Here is a 22669-nt window from a genome sequence, read left to right on the forward strand (position 1 = left end):
TCATGTGAGAACTTTGCAGGTTGCTCCTGCACTACTGCAATCTAAGGTAACCCGTGTCCCTCAATACCCACTTCCAGCTGCGGCCAAATGGGGCATTTCGGAAGTAATTAATGATCTGGAGAAAAGGGAGATCATCAGTTGCACACATTCTCCTTATAATTCTCCTGTTTGGCCAGTCCGTAAATCAGGTGGAAGGTGGCGACTAACAATTAATTATAGGAGATTGAACAGTAATACCCCACCATTAATATTATAAATGAATTTTGTCCCAAACAGGATTCCAAACAAAGTTAACAATTTATTAAATGAATAAAGGCAAGCAAACAGCGCTGGGCACGTGGGGAGCTTCTGCTCTACCACAACGCGCCCCGTGAAAAACAAACCAGCTTCTTTTATAGTGTAACGTTCGTTACATATTCATACTAGGCTTGTTCTTCTCCATCTTCTGGTTGTGTGGGTGCTTAGAAACTTATCTCTGACCAGGCTCCCTACTGTTCGCGCCAGACAGCAGACATCCTGTGTAACAGCTGACACCTTGCACAGCACCAGCTGCGATCACCAGAACCCAAACAAGTTCACAACAGACACCTCCTCCTCAACAAATACATACAACAAATGGCCCATCAAGATCCCAAGCACTGCAATCCCTGAGGCCAAACACACATCCAAATGCCTCAGTTCTCCTCCAGGATAGTTAACAACAAAACCGGTTTTGGGTTGGCAAAAAGAGAACGAACTATGTACATATCATCTGTCTCCTCCTGGCCTGCGGTTATACAAGGATCGACAAAATGGTTAAAAATTACATAGACAGTGAGGGTCACATTTTATTATGCGGCCCTAGCATTGTTTATATTGACACGAATCAGATGAACATATTTCACAATTAACTTCTGCCGTCCCAAGTATTACCTCAGTGATTGCCCACCCTCTCTATGACTTGCTCTGAAAAAACAGAAAATGGGATTGGACTTTGCAACATACGGAAGCCCTTAACACTCTGAAAGATGAGCTTAAGGCTTATCAGAGACTAGGTCCACTGCACCCACGAGATCCTTTAAGGGTGGAATGGGGATTTGCTGAACATGCCTCATACTGTGGCGTGTTTCAAAAGGGGCCACAGGGACCAGCCAGGCCTTTATTATTTTCTTCCACTGCATTCAAAGAAACGGAGCGACGATATTCAGATTGGGAGAAGGGGACTCTTTCCCTCACTAGAGCAGTTAAAGAAGCTGAAAAGCTGCGTACTTCACAGGATGTTATAGTACAGGGTCCTTTCCCTCTCTTAAATTCAATCCTCAATGGGTCACCTCCTCTGGAGGGAGTAGCCCAAAAGGCCACAGTTAGGAAATGGTATACATACCTAGAAGGGATAAGCCAATTGCTCCCACTAAAGGAGGGTCTGACTAAGGTTTTCAAACTACAGCAACCTGTAAACCCTGGCCCAGCCTTGCTGGGCCAACCGTATAAACCTTCTCCGATTGAGGAGGCACCCGAATTCGTGGCAGGCTCAGATGTGCAGGGAGTGTGGTTCACAGATGCATCTGCCCGCCGAGTGGGATCAAAATGGCAATATAAAGCAGTGGCATTGGAGATTGGTACTGGGAAGACAGTCGAGGAAGAGGGTGAAGGTAGTGCACAAGTAGGAGAACTACGGGCTTTATTACTGGCCGTAAAGAATGGTGCTACCATCGTCTATACTGACTCTTACACAACCTTTAAGGGCGTTACAGAGTGGATATGTCAGTGGGAATCTAGTAAGTGGGAAGTAGCTCATGTGAAAGTGTGGAGGACAGAGGACTGGCAATGTCTCCTGGCAATAGGGAGATCCTGACCTTTAAAAGTGGGATGGGTGAAGGGACATGCTTGGGATGGAACCCCAGCTGTGAAATGGAATCAACAGGTGGATCACCTGGCCCAAATCAGGATGGTCACCAGTGAGAAGGAAGATTGGGATAGACTAGCAGAATGGTTGCATATCAAATGAGGCTGCTCAGGGAAAGCAGATCTCTATTACGAATGCCGATCTTGGGGTTGGCCAGTGTCTATGAAAATCTGTGAAGCAATTCTTACAGCTTGCCCGCAATGCCGAATAAGGCTTAAGGCTAATCACCCAAACCAAGCTCTGGCCCAGCATATCAGACAAGGCAAGGCTCTGTGGAGCACGTGGTAGGTTGATTACATTGGTCTTCTGAGACCATCTCATGGGAGTGGAAAGACTCACCACATCAGTGCCCGGTGGATAATCCCGGACTTCTAACCCTGTGACCTGGTTTTAAGACCGAGGCCTAGTTTGTGCTTTTTTACAGGACCATGAAGGAACGAGTCATTCCAGTCCTTTTGCTGACAGTGATGATGGTGACAGGCGTGGATGGTGAAGATCTGGATGATAATGTCATGGCAAAATGATGGACATTAATATCGCGAGTCCTTGAGCTCGCATGAGAGCAATGTAACAATTATAGTTGGTCACCAGATGTGACTGTATCCTCCAACTAACCCATGGGATCACAGGGTGGAGTTGGAATGGTACTACGCTATGCCCTGAAATTCCATGGGGGCAACTGTTTCTGCCACAGGCACCAACTGATTGGGAAAAGTTTTGTTATCTTCAGATTTTCTTTCACGGGGTGGGAGACCAGCCTTCTCTAATCTTTAATAATACTTGTAGTTATGATTACTATAATCTATATTGCAATAAGTTCTATCAAATGCTTGGTAGTGAAGCCTGTACTAACGATTAAGTATACTCCTTTAAACTGTCCATACACTGAATAGTCCTGTGTTCGATATTCCACTTTAGTTCTAGACCAGAAGGGAACGATGCCCCACAATGAGCGTCAAACTCGCCAAACTGCACCCCTTTTTAACTTTGGAGGCAAGAGGTGACTGTACCACCACTCCAAAGAAACCAGTCGAATCATGACTGTGGTCACGGGGTGGATTGTGGCAGTACATCCCGCCCCCCCCATCCTGCCAGCAGGAAACGAAACTTCTCCAGGAAGGGAGAAGGGGAAGGAAACCCTGGAGGCTGCAGGTTGAAATTTGAACTGGCCAATCGAGATGCACCAGGTACACCGAGGTCACCCTCCTAGCCAATAGAATTAAATGACCACAGGTCAGATTCGACAGGGGTATAAACGGGGTCCCGCCAGAGGACACGTTGGCAGTCCTCCTTGGAGCAGCGGGTCTGCAGTCCGGGACTCCCCCTCTGGCCAGGGCACCGCCCGAGGTAACTCCTCGAGGGAGAGAGCCCTCAGCTTTTAGGTGAGTGATATGCGCATTTTGAGCCATCACTTTAAATCTTGGGGATTCTTAAGTCGGCCGTGTAGTATTAATTCTCTTTACATCATTGAGCCTGTGGTTTTATAAAATGTTACCGGACTTCTAACTAACTTTTGCTGAAGTTTTAACAAAATCTGAGTTTTAACACCTGTTGGATTTGGTTAGTCGTGCATCCATAACACCATGCTTGAAGGAAATGACTGAAAATTATTTTAATCCTTTGATCTTGTATAGACAGGTATTTTGGAAGCCCTGCTGTATTGCGTTGCCAATGTCGTCTTCTTCAGAGCTATGGAAGACCCAGAGAATGACATGATTCACCTCTTAAATAAGAGAGAATTAACATCTTATAGGAATTTTGAAGGTGCTAAAGTCTGTTTAAAAGCTTGTGTGGTAGCTCTTGTGCCTGTCCGGACAGGACCAGCTGTGCAAAATGTTCTCTACACTGCAGCTGGCGAGCCTGGTCTCACCTGGAGCCTCTGGCAGAAAACACCAGGAGAAACCTGAGGTCAACAATTAGGGTTTTGGAGCTGGGGGTACCGAGGATCAGAAGCCCACTACACCCTGATGAAAAAGAGATACTAGCAGCATATGAGGGGGTTCAAGCTGCTTCAGAAGTTGTTGGTACAGAAGCATATCTCCACTCCTCAACACCTTTCTAGCTACCATTACAGAGCACAGCACTATGAGGGCTGCTATGTGGAGAATTAATTCCATCTCAGCCAGATCCAATACACAGCATTCTGCAGAAGATCAGTGATATAACTCTCATCTTTAAAGGCAATGATATTTTATACATTAAACCTGGAGCTTTCCAGTCCCATTTCTACAGTTTGTACTTTGGGGGCTGCACTGACATCCCTGGAGTCCTTGTGGGGATACAGAACTCCACAGCCCAGACCCTTCGGTTGGGAACATTTCACAGTGTGGAAAAGAAGGCCAACATAAGCCCAAATCTTTTACAAGGCCTCTGTAATATCTCTGTCAAGAATCTCTATCTGCAACTATGGCACTTCAGAAACCTAAACGCTGCCATATTTCAGTGCTTGACCAAGCTCCAAAAGCGGGACCTAACTCAAACCCACATCAGTGCACTGCCCCCCAGCATCAGCAGCATGAGCTCACTGAGTTAGTTCTCAGTGCAAATTCCTGCAAGCACCTCTGTATTGGGTGTGGCTGAGATGGAGTTAATTCTCCCCATAGCAGCCCTCATAGTGCTGTGCTCTGCATTGGTAGCTAGAAAGGTGTTGATAACACACCAGTGTTTTGGCTACTGCTGAGCAGTGCTGCCACAACATCAAGGCTGTCTCTCCAACATTTTCACCCCCCTCAACGGCAGGCTGGGGCTGGGCAAGATCTTGGGAGGGGATATAAGCAGGACAGCTGACCCAAACTAACCAAACAGATATTCCATACTATATGATGTCAGCTCAGTGATAAAAGCTAAGTACAGGGAGACGGAAGCGGGGCATTTTTGTCTTCCGGAGCAACCACTACACATACTGAAGCCCTGCTTCCCAGGAAGTGGCTAGACATCGCCTGCTGATGGGAAGTAGAGATTAACATCATTTGTTTTCCTTTGCTTGCGCGCGCGACCTTTGCTTTCACTTTATTAAACTGTCCTTATCTTGACTCACGAGCCTTTTTTTATATTTTCTCTCCCCTGTCCAGCTGAGGAGGGGGAGTGATAGAGCGGCTTTGGTGGGCACCTGGCACCCAGCCAGGGTCAACCTACCACAGTCTGCAACATCAGCTCTGTCGCCTTCCCCTCCCTCACCCACCTTCACATCAAGAGAAACTTGCAGATCTTGCAGCTGAGCTCTGGCTGTTTGGAGAAACTGGCAAAGCTTCAACATCTTGATTTAAGTCACAGTCACATTGAAAGCTTTGACTGCTGTAACAAAGTGCTGAATGGTTTAAGCTGTCTTTGGTACCTGAATCTGAGCCACAACATAAAGCTCACCTCCAAGACGTGCTCTTTAAGGAAGGTGCTAACCTGGAGCTACTGGACCTAGCTTTCACTCCTCTTCACATTAATACTTCACAGGGTCCTTTCTGAAATTTGCATCTGTTGCAAGTGTTGAATCTTTCCTCCTCCCACCTTAATACCTGCATTCAGCATCTCTTTCAAGGCCTGGAGAACCTCAGGCTCTTGGACCTTAGTCAAAATAACTTTGACTCAGGTGATCATGCCAAAGGACAAACTGTTCCAACAGGTATCCAATTTAGAGCTGCTAATTTTATCATTCTGTGAACTGACAGCAATAGACTGCCAAGCATTTCACAGCCTCAGGAAATTATGGCATGTTGATCTGAGCCACAACAAATATTTCCATTCAGCACAGGTATATTTTCAAACCTCAAGAGCATCTATCTCAGTTTTGCCCACAACAGCATTCATATTGTACCACATGACAAGTTAGTGTCCCCAGCTGGCCACTGTGTAATCAATTTAAATTACAACCCTCTGGAATGCACCTGCTCCACTATTGGTTTAATCACCTGGTACAAGCAGAATCTGGATAAAATTGAAGACCCTAAAGAAATGAGATATTCTGAACCCAAATCACTAGCTGGGACTCAGCTGGCCACTGTCTCACTCTCCTGTGGGATCAACACAGCAGGAATCATTGCTGTTGTCCTGGCAATTTTATCTTGTGGTGCCATCTTCATTTGGGGTGCTCACTATTGCAAGCAAAATTACCAGCAAATCTAAGTTTCTGATGGACATATAGAAAAGATGTACAGCAATTGTATTAAGATGAAAGACAACTTACTGTGGTGTGTGACCTGTATTTCCTTAACTTTTGTAATACCCTTTTCATTTGTGTTATAATTTTTAGATAAATAATAAAAAATTCTTATATGAGAACTGGGAAAAAGTAAACTGTGACCTGAGCCTCAAACATGAATAACTTCTCTTATAGAGATACCGTAGTTCAACTCCACGCGGTGTCACAGCCACCAGGGCTAAGGCACCTGCAAAGAGAAGATCCAAGGGCTGAAATGCAAACCTTGTTCTCTTTAAAAAAAAGAAAACCAAGCCACCACCCCCAACAAAAAAAACCAACACAACTCTCACCCTCTATCAAATGCACTTGAGAAACAATGTTGTTTAAGAGCTGGCAGAAGTGTACCCTGCTCAGCTAAAAAGAAAAAAAAACCTGTGAAGGACAGGAACAACATTCATAGTCACATAAGATCCACTCCTGCAGGGCTGACAGAAACAGCCTGTATCACCTCTCCAATTTCTTTAAAATATTTTTGATCCTTAGAAAGTTCCTGGCCATTGAACCTCTGTCTGTCCATCTCTCACTGCCGGGGCAGGCCCTATCCTGGACTATTTACTAGACTTACATAGTAAGCAAGGACTAGCAACAATTTCAGCTTTAACCACAAAACGTGTAGATTTGGTCAAGAATCTGTGGATGCTTGGCACTATGCATGCTTGCACAGGGCAAAAAAACACTGGCAACAGCTAAGAGACTTTTCTGGGCCAGCTCAGAGTGGACTGTTTCCTCCAGCAGCAGCCCAGGAAAGAAAACTAGAGACTACAAAGGGGACGGCGCAGTGGGGAGCAGCAATCTCATCCAATGGGTGCTCCTGGTGCTGACACCTACTTTGCATCACTTCTGGTGTGTGCGTTCCTGGAGTGAAGTCAGAGTTGGGGTGTGCTCTTCTGTCCAACGGAATTTTCCTATGGAAAAATGTCCAAAGATTTAGTCTTCTGGGATTACTTAGCAAGAATATAAATGGAAAGAGACAGTAGATTTATTTTTCTTTATAGAATTTGTTTACCTAGTCAAGCTCTGATCTGATGAAGTCCTTGGGTTCCAGTCAGGCTTTTTATCTCTCATTTATTTAAAATAAAGCTGGGGAGCTGGTGCACAGAGAGAACAAGGGAATTGCCGGAGATGAATGGTACCCAACAGGATTGAACTCACCACCATCCTGGCTCCTGGGCTACAGATGTCACTAAAGTTGTCGTGGTTTAAGCCCAGCTGGCAACAAAGCACCACAAGGCTGCTCGGTCACTCCTCCCCCCACAGTGGGATGAGAAGGGAAAATATAAAGAAAAGCTCCTGGGTCGAGACAAGGACAGGGAGGGATCACTCACCAGATATGGTCATGGGCAAACAACAGACTCAACTTGGGGAAAAAACAAAATCAATTTAATTTACTACCAATCAAATCAAAACAAGGATAATGAGAAGTAAAACCAAATCTTAAAACACCTTCCCCCCACCCCTCCCTCCTTCCCAGGCTCAACTTCACTCCCGATTTTCTCTACCTCCTCCCCCCAGCAGCACAGGGGGACAGGGAATGGGGGTTGCAGTCAGTTCATCACACATTGTCTCTGCCGCTCCTTCCTCCTCAGGGGGAGGACTCCTCACACTCTTCCCCTGCTCCAACGTGGGGTCCCTCCCGCAGGAGACAGTTCTCCACGAACTTCTCCAACGTGGGTCCTTTCCACAGGCTGTAGTCCTTCAGACACAGACTGCTCCAATGCGGGCTTCCCCGTGGAGTCACGGCTTTCTTCGGGGGCATCCACCTGCTCCGGCGTGGGGTCATCCACAGGCTGCAAGTGGGCATCTGCTCCACCGTTCACCTCCACGGGCTGCAGGGGCACAGCCTGCCATCTTACCACAGGCTGCAGGGGCATCACCTCCTCTGGCACACCTCCTCCCCCTCCTTCTTCACTGACCTTCCTGTCTGCATAGGTGTTTCTCTCACATTCCACTCCCCTCTCCGCTGCAGATTTCCCCTTCTTAAATATGTTATCCCAGAGGCGCTACCACCATCGCTGATTGGGTCAGCCTTGGTCAGAGGCAGGTCTGACTTGGAGCCGGGGAAGCTTCTAGCAGCTTCTCACAGGAGCCACCCCTGTAGCCCCCTCCCCCACTACCAAAACCCCACCACACAAACCCAAAACAGAAGTCATGGTACAAACCAAAACTGCAAAATAGAATTTGTCATCAAGTATTTACACAGAGAAGAAACTTGAGCACATCTTAGCTAACAAGTCACATTTCATAGACTGGTAAGCACTTATCTTTATTTCAATTGGACAAACCAAAATTCAGAGCCAAGTTCTTCCTTCCTCAACTGTGCTTAAACAAGATACTATCGATAAGATGCAAGTCAATTTTTTGAAAATTATTTTACTCTGAACAGGATGGTTGAAGAGAGGCCAATTTCTAAATTTGTTGACTTAAAAAATATCCTGATGTTGATGATGCATCTTTTAAGACCTTTCTCTCATTTACTAGTCTTGTCTGTACCCAGAATAAAGAACAGGTGAGATCCTTTCCCAACCACTCACTCATACCATACCTGCTCATCTCTCAAATAAAATTCTTCTACCCCAGTAGCAGATGACATCCTTCTCCAGTGAATCTCCCAAACATCCTCTTGCACCTGTATCTAATTCACACCTGCATTTTCAAGGCCTTGCTGTGTGTTAGACCTTACCTACATTGTTAGTCATCTTACTCTGCAGCCTTCTCCACTCATCCTGATGCTCCCAATTCTTTGCAGGTTGAACCGTAACCTCTAGCATCACTTCCTACCCTCAGTTCATTCAAATCCATCCTTGGCAGACTGGGCTGGTCAGTGCTAATCAAATACTATACTACGGATTTGGTCACTGGAAAGAAAAATTGTTGCTAACATAAGCCATAAACTGGGGCATGCATCCACATACCCTCTAGTATCTTCCTGTCTTGTGATGTATTCTTTCTGAGCTGCAATCCAAGCATGACATCCCTGCTAATTCTTGCCAACTACAGAAGAGGAAAATACGGGGCCTAAAGGAACATTGCAAACTGGGAGTTCAGTGCTAAAGAGAGGAGCTCACATTCCCCTTTCAGACCATGAAAGCAGTTCCATCCCAGGTGAGCTGCAGTCTCTTCTTATAATGGTAGAACTGAGGATGACAAACTATGCCAGATATGATACAGGTAACCTTTCTCTCCCGACTTCTCCTTCCTCAACACAAACCCCTTACACCACCCCTTTCCTCTGGCCCTAAACACTATGGAAACTCACTCTGGGCATGTAGGTTTCCATGCCTCCCCAAAGCAGAGGTGACTGCTGCTGTCCAAAGCCAGAGACAGCACAGCAGGCAGGACAGTTAGATCCAGAGTCAATCCTCAACTCTAAGCCATTTCCTTTCCCTGAGCTGCCGGAACCTGCTCTCTCCTCCCCAACGCACCCCCTGCCAGTGCACTGATTTTGCAGACTGTCTGCCTTCTGCTGGGTTGCAGCAAGTTGGAAAGGTTGGGGGTGACCTGCAGCTTCCCCTCACCTATTGGTTTCAAAGAGAGAGCACAGCAGCAGAAGCGGTTCTGTAACACTGCCGCACTTGGTTTTGTACAGAGGAAAAAAACACAGAGAAAACAATGCAATAGTAAAATGTGAACAAAAATAATCCCCTCAGGGCAGACAGTTCCTGGCATGTGCCAACCAGCTGTGCAAAGCTTCTCTACCAGCTATTGGCAGTAGAACAGTAAAGACACGTGTATTTTATTAGACGCTGCTCCACTGCAAGAGATAGAAAGATGAAAATCAGGGAGCAATAATCCTGCCCCATTGCTCCTCCTGCCAAAAGGATTTTTCTTCACCAGAGGCCACTGGATATTAAGGTGCTCTGCTCTGTCTCCCCTTGCTGGTTCGCTGCATCTCTTCTAACTTCTATTATGAGACAAAAAAAAGAATAAAGGGCTATTTGATGACATTCAAGGGGTAGAGTTTTCAAAACTGAAGAAAACATTGCGTGCACTTACACATACTCTAGGAATTTGTTAAAGCTGAGAATTTAGCATAAATAAAAAAAACAGTAAAGAATGGGTATTTTAAGAAGGTACTCAAAAACATACTGACCTATTGTAATGAATGATGATACATTTTTGGAGGAGAGATTGAAATGTCACCTTATAGCCTACTGCTGTTGTTAGCTACCAGTCAGTATGCTGTCCATCATCAACCTGTGCCTCCCTACTGAACAGCAGTGCAGTGGTTCCAGCCACTGCCTGAGATGAGCTATTCAGCTATGCAGACCTCCTCCAGACTACACTACATTTCCTCATGCAAAATCCTTGGCCAGCGTGTGCCTTAAGGAGTGCACTGAGTTGGCCCTGGAGAAAAAAAATAACTGCCTGCCTCCGAGTACAGCAGAGATGTGCCTTAAGTTACAGGAGTGAAAGCAGTTCAAGGGAAAATGCTAACGCCATGTTTCATACTGAATTTTTATTTCAATTAATTTTTATTTCAACTGCATAAGTATAAATAATTGTGTTCAATATACAACAATTATGACATCCATAAGGAGGTTCTTAGAGAAAATAAGACTGCAAACACTTTATTGCACAGACCCTAACAATTATTTTCTTTTTTTTTCCTTTTTTTTTGTAAGCTGAGAAATCTACAGCAATAAGTCTACAAAGGAACACATCAGATCTACAATCACATAGAGACTGACCAAGTAGCACACAGGTAGGAGGATCTCTAACAGCTCACTGAAAAGGTAAACACCAACAAACAGGTACTACATAAACACAAGCTTAAGCACTGTTACACTTTTAAACTAGGATAGTTTAAAAAATGCAGAAGACTGTAAACTATGAAATACCTTCCAGACAGAAATGTTATATTGAAGTGCATTAGAGTTCATTTGTAATAACTGCCAAAGCACAGATGAACTGTAAATGTCAAGACCATTTTCTCTTTAAAACTGCTCAAAAAATATTATCCATCACTCACTAGCTCTTCTGTGAATGCATCAAAGGCAGTATGAATATTCTAGTGCCACATGAAAAATCAGAAGGACTTTTTTGTGATTTTATCTTTCCATGACAGGTTTTCTGTAATCCAACTCAACTAATCAGTGTAATAAAGCTTTTCCCAGAGGGAAATGAATTCTGCACAGTCAGTTGTCATACAAATCTCCAAGTCAAGTTCACACTGTGCTTTTATGAACAATTTTCTAGCTTTTGAGACAGAAATACAATCTGTATGCCCCGATGAAACAGATAGGGGCCTAGCTCTAGTGTGGGTACATAGTACATATAACAAATAAGCAAAAACACCATTCTATTGATCCCAATCATTTAAAAATATGCATCTGCAAGGGTATTTTGTAGTGCTCCTGTACATGTTTCAAATTTTACCTTTCATCCTTCAGAACAATACCTCCATGCTAAAATGATCAAAGTCTATATGTTCCACAGTATACAAAATTTAAATAAGGCTTAGCAAAAGTAAAAAGACAGTCACATTCTAGCACCAAATAGCTCCAACAGGTTTCTTTGTTACAAAATGCTTATTTTATAATTACAGTTTTTACTTTCTCTACATAAAAATAAAAAGATTATGTTATGAAATGTATGGAGCTACTCAATGCATTTAGAAATGAATGTGAAACCCAGAATTACTTGCTAAAAACAGCAAGTTAAGTCTACAACATAAGGCCCCAGCTATGTATTAAAATGTATCAGATGTCCTGAACTTTTTTGAAGATATGACACTGAAACTGCTTTTTTTCCTTTTTACCTTGCTTGTCAAAATAGAAAAAAGCTACAGCTGTATGAAGCTAATTATGCAGACTTATATGCCATGATAATATGTATTCTCTAGATTCATTAAAAAACAGGGATGAACATAACAGTACTGCAAGTCATGTGCTTATACTTGTGCCTCACACTGTAAGGGCCTGAATTTAAAGAAGCTCAAGGAAACCAAGAGAGGATTGCAGCAGAAACTAAGCACACAAGGTGTGCTTCAGAGTCTCAGCCTTGTCTGAGGGGAAGGTCATAGAACATACTCCCAATAAGACAAGATGAGAACCACCATTTCACCGAAGAACACGACTCTTCCTGGGATGCTGGGATAACCAAGTGGTCCTCCCTTAGCTTTAATTACACCTACTCTAAGAGACAGGCTTTGTGGAGTAGGGAGATGCAGTTAGATCTTGTGTTACATCTGGTGAAGCAGTCAGCCAGGTACAGCACTATCAAAATCTGATTATTAAAAATGTAAAAACTCACAATAAGTCACCATATTTATTCTTTCCTAGTATTTTTTTTTAACCTCTAGCTAGGATTTTTAATAAGTAAAAATGTGGCCTATTTTTGTCTTCCAGTCAGACCAATGCTTGTGCATGCCCATGCCAGGTCTGAATTTTAGTAATTCATTTTCATATTCAAGTATGGCAAATAAGTGGCAAAGCAACTATCTTAAAAAAGGGGAGTAAACAATGCAATCAGCAGCAAAGTATATATGCTACATTCAAATCCCAAACACATCACTAGGTATTTACAGAGGAAATATTTTCTTCAACAGCTCTCAGCTGTAAAGGTATTTTTGTACAAATATGATATGGTAACAGTTTTACTGGTTACAATTGGGAAGGCATTTTGAAAAAAAAGTCCTCTCTCTATATACCCCCTGTCCCCTTTCTTCAGTGACATAAAAGCTTTGCCACACAAAGACACCACACAGTGCTGGTTTAAAGGCAGTCAAAATATATTGTTTCAGCTAGTCTTGAAGTCACACCTGCCAGGTCTTACAGTCAACAGGATTTTTGAGAGGACTGCTCCGCAAAGCTTCCTTTCCTCACCACCGCGGAGCTGAATCTTTGTTGTTAGAAAGTGCATTAGGGCGGTCAGGTGTGGTTGCTGACCTGGATAAATCTTTACCTGCATTCTGTTTTCTTGAAGCAGACTGCTGAGCCTGAAGGGCATCTTTTCCCTTTACATCCACAGTGTTAACAAAAAAAGACTTTTCTTGATTTCCAGGTTTCCCCCCAAGGTTTGAAGCAGGGTGGCAGGCTTCTACTACAACAGCAGCACTGTGCAAGGTCATCAGTGAAATACTTTTATTCATTTCTTCCTTAGCACTCCCTATGGAAGAGGTGCTTTGCTTTAGTTCCTTGCAGCTGGTTGCAGGAAGCTTAGGTGAGCCTGCTTTAACCTTTGCTGAAGATGCATCACTCTTCCCTGAAGACGCATCACTCTTCCCTGAAGACAAAACAGATACTTCTTGTCTACATTCAGAGAAATTGGCTGAACAAGTTAGCAACTTTCCTGGTCTTGCAGCCACACAACAAGAACTCTGCCCACTGGCATCCAACAAATGTTTTATTGCAATCTTGTTGTTTGTATCTTCTGGCTGTTTTTTATTAACTTGTCCTTTCCCTTTTGAATCTTGAGAGCTTTTCCTACTTGCAGTCACTTTTTCTGCTCCTTTCCCTCTGACGACACAGTTTGCGAGGCAAAGGGTAGGCTCTACTTTCCCACTGTCATGTTGAACATAAAGTGTGTCAGTGCATATTTTTCCTTCGGGTCTTTTGTCTGCAGAGATCATCTGGTTACTAGGTCTTCTATCTGCCTGTTTGCTCAGCAAGAGATAGTGTTTCACAGTGGAAAACTTTGGAGACATGGTTTGTTTTTCACTGAGGTGAAGTTGCTTTTGATCAGCAGATTCCCCAAAGCCCGCTGGTTCTTGCCTTTGCATTTGCTTAGAACTCTCTGGGCCTGCTGGCACCAGGCCAACAGCAGAGGATTTAGATTTGATGTCAGGAGTGATGCTGCTCATTTGGAGGGTGGCTACTGAGCCATGCTCCAAACTCACAGGCCTTTCAGCCTGCACATGTTCATTGTTCATTTTTCTCAAAGAGCATGAAACAAAAGAAAGGGGATCTGACACATTTTTACTGGCATGTTTCCCATCTTTTTGGGAGCTGGCAGACACCTGAATAATAGTTTCTTTTTCTTTTACAGTTGGAGTGCATGTTTTTTGTGAAAATGTCTGTTTATCCAAGTGCTTAGACTTAAAGGAACTTGTATCAGAGACAGGCCTGAGTTTATTACTTCTGCTTTCCACATAGGTAGCAGCAGGCTTCATGTGTTCTTGAATACCTATGTGAACATCTACAGCACAGTTTCTGCTTACAGTGTCTCTCACAGCAGGGGACCCTGAAGCATTAAGTTGCTGCCGAGGAACTTGGCTGGACTGCTCTCTCTCGGTAGCTTGAAGCCTTATGTCAGGGAGCTGTTTCTGACCTTTCTTTCCTAAATCTTTGGTGTTGTCCTTCTGCACAGAGGAAACTGGTGCAGACTTCTCATTTTCAGGATCACAATCTACTGAGGATTGCATGGGCTGTTTAGATGGAAGAGCTTCACTCTTTGGCTCTGCAATAACTTTCTTAGGCTCACTGAGAACTTTCTGCTTGGTTATGTCCCTTTCCACAAAACGACTAGCAATGCTGGTGTCACCTTTGCCTAGCTGTTTCAGTGAATCTCTGCCATCCATAGGTTGCGCCTTGGGGCTAGCTGCCTGCATTTTTCCTTGCATCTGAGGTGGAATGGCAAAATCAGCAGAATTTTTTTCACTGCTTTTGGAGTAGCTTGTTTTCAGGACATCTGAGACAGATACCTTCAGAGATGACTCCCTGATCACCTCCACCTTTGCAGGGGTAGGCTCACAATTTCTCTGGGCTACTGGCTGTTTGGCAGGCAACTCCTTTTGTATTTGCTTCTCTTTTCCTACAGCTTTTTCAGAAGTGCTTTGGACAGTAGAAAGTTTGGAGTATGTTTGGGTAGTTTTAACACTCTGAATAACATAAGACTTTGCTTCCAATGAATTGTCCTTCTGTTTTGAAGGGGAGGTGTCTTTCTTTTGAACAGCTTCAATAATAGAACTATTGCCTTTAGCAGCTGGACTAGAAACCTTTTTCTCTGTCATTGCTTCTGCAGCCACAGGGATGACTGGTGGATTTGGAGAATTCTTGCTTGTTTGCAGAACCTGAGGCTCTGATACGCTGACTTTGCTAGATTTTGAATAGCTTAACAACTGCTCTTTCTGACAGGCCAGCTCTTCCTTTCCACCAATCCCTTGTGGTGTTGGGGGTTTAGGAGATCCCCCATCACCACTGGTGCTCTGTCCTTCTGGCAGCATGCACAAAGGCAGTTCAGTCTTTGAAGCCTGCAGCCCAGAAAGTAAGGCAATGTCTAGTGTGCCTTCTATTGGCTTCAAACAAGAAACAGACCTCCCATCAAGTTTATATTCTGACGGACTTTTTCTGACAGGAGACTTGGTGGAAATAAGGGCTGAATTTTCCACACCCATTTCCACTCGGCCATTCAAGGTCTTGAGAGGAACAAAAGAAACTGAGTTAATCTGAGCAGCATGTGCACTGCTGAGAAACACTCTAGCATCGGCAACTGCAGTGGAGTCCTGCTGTATGTTTATGGGTCTGCCTGTATTAAGTTGAAGGCATTCATGAACATTTGATGTCAGTTTGGGTTTTAGCACTGGACAGATGCTGTCATCTTTTTCTTCAAAAGGCATTTTCTTTCTAAGATAATCAATATTTGCAAGTTTACCATCTAATCTTTCAAATTTGACAAATTCTTTCGTTGGTACATTTTCATCTGTGTTTTCTCCCTTTCCATTTAGCATCCTGTCAGAGGACTGAGGTAGCACATCTTGCAGTGTACATGGAGGGGAAATTCTTTTGAAGTCATAAGAAATATGACTGAGGTCATTAAGTGGAGGCCCATGACACATCTGTGCATCTAAAGCAATACAATCATTTGTTCTCAAGCTTGCATTCTTTTGAAGGGTGTCTTTGAGTATGCCACCAGCTGACTGGGTCTCCAAAGCAACAATTTTTGTTTCAAACTGATTTGATCTTTCTAATACCTTCTGGAATGCTTTTTTGTCTCTTTCTTCCAGTCTTAAGGTATTGGGATTTTCTGGTTCACTTCTAGGTTCATGTATAGCAGCATTTGCTTTTTCAGCAAAATCTTGCTTTTTCATAACTATCTTGACCTTCAGCTTCTCTCTGTCTAGCTCATTGATGGATTCTTGCCTACCTAATTTTCGGGAGATGGGCCATTTCAAGCAGCCCTGCTCTGCGGGCCTGACTCGTGTGAGTGATGGCACATCACATACATTCTCCTCCAAGCTCTGAAGAGTTACTTCCCTTTGGGACAATTCTCTATTCACTTCTTCCTGGGTCACTTCCAGACTGTATTTTAGTGAACATAAGTGTTTCTTATCACTGCCATAAGAGGGTGCAAGTTTCTCTTCAGATTGGACTCTCTTTAACAGTGGAGATCTTGGTGGCTCTGCACTCTTTGGCCTAACAATATGCCTTACAATAGTTGGAGGGGAGTGCATTTTGCTAGGAAAAGACTGAGCTATTTTTGTATTTCCAATCGAATGTCCTAGCAATGGTGATGGAGATCGCTGAGGGGATGTCGGCTGGGGTGTTGGAGAAGGTGTCCGTGCCAGAGGAGACAGAGGAATGCTGCCAGCTGATTTGCGTCTTCTGGATCTGTATCTTTGCCCACCAAGCTTTGGACCCAAGCCATGAAGGGTGCTGGGTCTTATGTGTCCTGAACCAGCCGGAGAATTTGGAGCATTTGAACTAGGGGAGCTACTCTGGGAAGAATTAGTACCTAAACAAACAAACAAAACAAACATAATATTAGCAAGGTTTTTTGAATCTTGTCTAAATGCTCAGTGAGAGGTAGCGCTTGCACTGACCCAAGAAGGCATAAGTGCTGTCTGCTGCCATAATGTTCCAAAACTTGGAAGGTTTCGAGTGACTGGGCTATAAAACCCACATCATAGAATCATAGAATAGAATCATAGAATAGAATCATAGAATAGTTTGGGTTGGAAGGGACCTTTAAAGGTCATCTAGTCCAACCCTCCTGACCTTAAATGTTTCCAGGGATACGGCATCTACCATCTCTCTGGACAACCTCTTTCCAGTGTTTCACCACTCTCATCATAAAAAATTTCTTCCTTATATCTAGTCTGAATCTATTGTCTTTTAGTTTAAAACCATTATTCCTTGTCTTATAACTACAGGCCCTACTAAAAAGTCTGTCCCCATCTTTCTTATAAGCCCCCTTTAAGTACTGAAAGGCCACAATGATGTCTCCCCAGAGCCTTCTCTTCTCCAGGCTGAACACCACCAGCTCTCTCAGCCTTTCTTCATAGAAGTGTTCCATCCCTCTGATCATTTTTATGGCCCTCCTCTGGACCTGCTCCAACAGGTCCATGTCTTTCTGTGCTGAGGTCCCCAGAGCTGGATGCAGTACTCCAGGTGGGGTCTCACCAGGGTGGAGTAGAGGGGCAGAATCACCTCCCTCGACCTGCTGGCCATGCTTCTTTTGATGCAGCCCAGGATACAGTTGGCTTTCTGGGCTGCGAGTGCACATTGATGGCTCACGTCCAGCTTTTCATCCACCAGTACCCCCAAGTCCTTCTCCACAGGGCTGCTCTCAATCCCTTCATCCCCCAGCCTGTATTGATACCAGGGGTTGCCCCAACCCATGTGCAGGACCTTGCACTTGGCCTTGTTAAAACTCATGAGGTTCACATGGGCCCACTTCTTGAGCTTGTCCAGGTCCCTCTGGATGGCATCCTGTCCCTCGGGTGTGTCAACCACACCACTCAGCTTGGTGTCATCTGCAAACTTGCTGAGGGTGCACTTGATCCCACTGTCTATGTTGTTGAGGAAGATAGTATCGGTCCCAATATGGACCCCCGAGGGACACCACTCATCACTGATCTCCATCTGGACATTGAGCTGTTGACCACTACCCTCTGGATGCTACCATCCAACCAATTCCTCATCCACCAAACAGTCCACCCATCAAATCCATCTCTCTCCAATTTAGAGAGAAGGATGTTGTGGAGGACCGTGTCAAAGGCCTTACAGAAGTCCAGATAGATGACATCTGTAGCTCTTCCCTTGTCCACCGATGTAGTGAATCCATCATAGAAGGCCACTACGTTGGTCAGGCAAGACTTGCCCTTGGTGAAGCCATGCTGGCTGTCTCGAATCACCTCTCTGTCTTCCATATGTCTTAGCATAGCTTCTAGGAGGATCTGTTCCATGATCTTCCCAGGCACAGAGGTGAGGCTGACAGGTCAGTAGTTCCCAGGGTCCTCCTTTCTACCCTTTCTACAAATGGCTGCAATGTTTCCCTTTTTCCAGTCACCAGGGGCTTCACCTGACTGCCATGACTTTTCAAATATCATGGAGAGTGGCTTGGCAACTGCATCAGCCAATTCCCTCAGGACTCTGGGATGCATCTTGTCAGGTCCCATCATTCCAATTATGTTGCTATTTCTCCCTTTCCCTCTCTGTTCCTTCATCCCCTTTAAGTTATCACTTCCTTCTGTTTAAATAGAATAGCTGATGCTTTCTGCCACACTTCAAAGCAATGATCAAGGCTTTCCAAATAATTTACCTTTGGCAAGAGATTGTACAACAGCAGTCACTTTTAGTAACGCACTAAAATCATGACAGAAGTAAAATAGGAAAAAGGGGCAGGTGAAGCACTTTTAGGAATTAGAAAGATGCATATTTCAGCACCCAGCCAATCTTTTCAACAATAAATCTGTGTTCATGAGAGCCCATGCTAGTTCCATTACATAGGAACTTTTCCTTCCGTTTCAGTATTTTATCAATCAGCCTCTCCTAGGCAAGATTCTACCTTCTACTCTAAACCTGGATTATTTATTACTCAACTTATAGCCATCAGACTTGGATTTAAACTCTGGGACAAACCTAGAAGACAGTTCCCTTTTAGGTGCTTCTGTATTATGAAAATGCATCAGGAATCTTTTTTCCCTTTTCCAGATAGAAACCAGCTGTTCAATGATTATGCTTGTCTGAGCTGACTACTCTCAGCAGAGTGTAACAGATCTGGGGGGCTCACAAGAAGTACAGTACACTTCAGTTTCAAGTCCTTTTCCTCTGCCTTCACACTCACCAGATGGAAAATCAGGAGTGGACTGGTAGCTTGGGGTAGGTGATCTGGGAGACAAGCCGTGGGTTGGAGACCCAGGCAAGCTCTCCCCTGATGAAAGTGATCGGTTCAGGCAGGACAAACTTCTGCTGGTGTGAAGAAGAGGAGAGGATTGCTTGGCCAGCTTTTTAAAGAGAGATCTCCTCCTAGTGTGAGAAGAGCACAGCATTAATCAGAAGCTAAGATGCACAAAAGATACTATTACCAGAGGCAAAGCTCTTGTGGCTGACATATTGCTTCACTCTCCCATTACACTCAGAAAAGCAAATATTAAATCTATGTTTACATGAAAATAAACCACACTGCAGAGTATGAAGTCTAGAAAATATACTGATTTGCTAATCGGTAGGATAGATATTGTAACTAAATGTATTTGTACTAAAATTTATTCACTGCATTTCAGAGGAACTGTTAGCTCCTTATGAGTATAAATCTTCATTTTCTTAATTTAAGAGCTGATCAAACCTGAAGGAATATCTGTACAGTACTAGCAATTTATTTCAAAATGCACATAAACTTAGCATCAAACTAAAAATGCACATAAACTTAGCACTAGAAATTTTAATTAAAAAAGTACAAAAAGATATACTGAAACCAAATTAAGATGCAACCTCAGTTATTCACTTTCTTCCATATGTCTGTGTGTGAGCCATGCAAAATTTTTAAGGGATATTTTAACAGATCTAGTTTAGGCAAAACAGGGTTGAAAGAATGTGTTACAACCATAGGATCTCATAGAAGAAGGTAAAAAGAGGTGTAGAAGGCAAGAGAGAGAATTGTATTAACTTAATTTTAAAAATGAACTGTTATGTATACACACACACACACAAGGAAACATGTTTGCCATAAAACAAAAGGATTACTCACCTCTCTAAACAATCTTTCTTCTTGGTTTTCTTACTGCGCCTGACCATTCGGCTCCTGTAGCTGTTTTTCCTGGCAGGTCCTGTCTTGATGGAAGTGTTTTCAAAAGGGGTTGCTGTTACTGACACTTTGTTACCACTCTGCCAAAATGAAGGAGGAACCTTTAGGCATGAGTAATATAAGACCACTTTTGCTTTAAACTGAAGTTACACTACACATGCAAATGTAACGAGACAGAACTCTAGCATCAAAGTAAGAGCTGGCAGTGTAGGGAACCCTATGCAGATGTTGCCAGGCTAATTTATGTCAGATAAACGATGACTGGAAAATTCTCAAACTGCTGTCAAATTTCCTAAACTTCCTCCATTCCAAGAACCAGCTTCAGGACAAGCAGAAATTCCAATAATTGTAGCAAGACAGAAGGAGACCAAGGACTGACCAAGACCGCAATTTTCAAGAAGAAAATTTCTATAGAAACATCTTATTTTCCCACAAAGAACAGCTGTCACCGTGCAGTGGTCCATTCACTGGCCAGTCACATCTCAGGATACAGACTATTACAATGATGAAACGGAGGAGAAAACTTAATCTTCATTATCAGTCCCAAACAATCCTTTTATCTTGTTCAAAAGAAATAACAAATATAATTAAGTTAAGCTTTTTAGGACTGTTTGCATGAACAGATGACAGCTGCTCTATAAACAAAACCAACTGGAAATAAATATCTTATGTTTTAAAAATCCATACCTCCTGCCCAGCACTGTATAGTACTACAGTGAACTTCTTTTAAAAGGAATTCCAATAACCCAAATTAATTTATGATACATCACATTTGAATAAACAATGATCTCTCATGTTGAGTTTATTCTTGTAGTGTGCAGGGCTGTCATGTTTCTCTTTTTCTGTAGTTTTTCTGTATCTGATGCAGAAAACAACTGCACACCCAACTGCCTAAAATTGCCAAATTTTATCTTATACATTTCTTGCAAAACTGGAAAAATTGGAAATTCCTCATGGTTTCAGAGAAGGAAAATAAACTTAAGGAACAATGTATTTTGCATCTTTCCTCAGCTCTTTATATTTCCCAATGCTTCATTGCTTTCCAATCTTCTTTTATAAGTGACTACTCCCTTTGACAGGCAAAGATCAGCATGATGTCACACAATATGAAATACCCCTTTGGCCAGTTTGGGTCAGCTGTCCTGGCTGTGTCCCCTCCCAACTTCTTGTGTCCCTCCAGCCTTCTTGCTGGCTGGGCATGAGAAGCTGAAAAATCCTTGACTTAGTCTAAACACTACTTAGCAACAACTGAAAACATCAGTGTGTTATCAATATTCTTCTCATACTGAACCCAAAATATAGCACTATACCAGCTACTAGAAAGAAAATTAACTCTATCCCAGCTGAAACCAGGACAATATGTAACACCATGAAATTGTTAATAATATAGGAAGCAAATACAGCTGTCTAAAATAATTCTAACCTACTTTAGTCTATGCTGAAAAGTTTACAGAAAAACTGCAATATGAGGAGCTACAGTGAATAGCTAAGACACTACCATTCATTTTTAAAAGTTGGGGGTTTTTGTTTGTTTAAGAAAAAATGTATGTATAATTTTCTAATAGGACAGACCTCAGAAAACTCCACATGTCAGGAGCAGAGAGTACCAGTCACACCACAAGAGAAAAATGTGAGAGATTATTCATAAAAGTCCAACTGCAGGATCAGAACTTCATTAAGCAAAGAAGCTTTGTGGGACATGCCTAGCTATATATGAGACAAAAACCTTTTGGGCCTTAAGATTATGAAAGGCAAGTTTCTGTATGGTAGGAAAGAAAATATTTCATATTCTTTGTTTCCACTTTTCCTCATTGATTTCACTTTAAAAGGAGAAAATGAGAAGTAGCATCATCATCAAAAGCTTTAATTACCTGATGAAGACGTGAATTCAAGAAAGTACTGGAAAATGCCAATTTATTTTTTGAGAGAGACGGAGGCATCTCTTTGTGTCAGTGCTCTGAATGTACTTTAGCTATCTCAGCAGCAATGTCAGTTTATTGCAGAGAAACCAAAATCATAACAGGATATATGAAGTCATCGACCTTTCTCCAGATCTGTGCAACAGTAGCTTAGAGTTTGTACCTGAACAACCAGAAAACCTGATAACTAATCTCTGAGGGAAACAAACATAATCCCTCAAATCCTTGGTGAAAACAAGCAAGTGCTTTTGTATCCCAGTTGTCCAAGAGTTACCTTTAACAACAACTCAATGACTTCTGTATGAACAAGACCATGCACTGGCTCTCCATTGATATGAGTAATCAGGTCTCCAGCTTTTAAACCCGCTTGGCATGCTGCGCCTCCTTCTTCCACATTCTGGAAATCAGAGATTAAAAGAATATACACAAAATGGACTCATGTTTAACCTTCATACTTTCAAGAGTAGGCTTTGTTTAATGAACTCTTTCTATAAAACCAGTTGGCAATGAAGAAAACCTAGAGATATTAAGTTCTATGAAGGAAGAGAAAAAGAAAATCAGACCAGCCAGTTCACCATCAACTACTTACTTGAACTTTATACTTACATGGGGCCTGGAATGGTTTCAAAGCTCACTGAAACACTGCTTGTTGCCACTGGTATTAAGCAAGCTCTGTATAGCAGGGCAGTTTTCATGCATGATAAAGAA

The 22669-nt window shown here is 43.0% G+C and overlaps 1 protein-coding gene and 1 pseudogene across 1 annotated transcript in view; one reads left to right on the forward strand and one right to left on the reverse strand.

Annotated features, from left to right (window-relative positions):
- The first annotated feature begins 2922 nt into the window (after positions 1–2922).
- Positions 2923–6007, forward strand: LOC138683570 (CD180 antigen-like; annotated as a pseudogene).
- Positions 6008–11889: 5882 nt separating this feature from the next.
- Positions 11890–22669, reverse strand: part of LOC104314058 (microtubule-associated serine/threonine-protein kinase 4-like) — a 93889-nt gene continuing 83109 nt past the window's right edge. Inside the window, 4 exon segments of the mRNA XM_069775561.1 lie at positions 11890–16748; positions 19083–19264; positions 19986–20122; positions 22236–22358. Of these exon segments, the coding sequence (XP_069631662.1) occupies positions 12832–16748; positions 19083–19264; positions 19986–20122; positions 22236–22358 (4359 nt within the window). The 3' untranslated portion in view covers positions 11890–12831.

The sequence above is a fragment of the Haliaeetus albicilla genome, chromosome W, assembly GCF_947461875.1.
Source record: "Haliaeetus albicilla chromosome W, bHalAlb1.1, whole genome shotgun sequence".
Lineage (NCBI taxonomy): Eukaryota > Metazoa > Chordata > Aves > Accipitriformes > Accipitridae > Haliaeetus > Haliaeetus albicilla.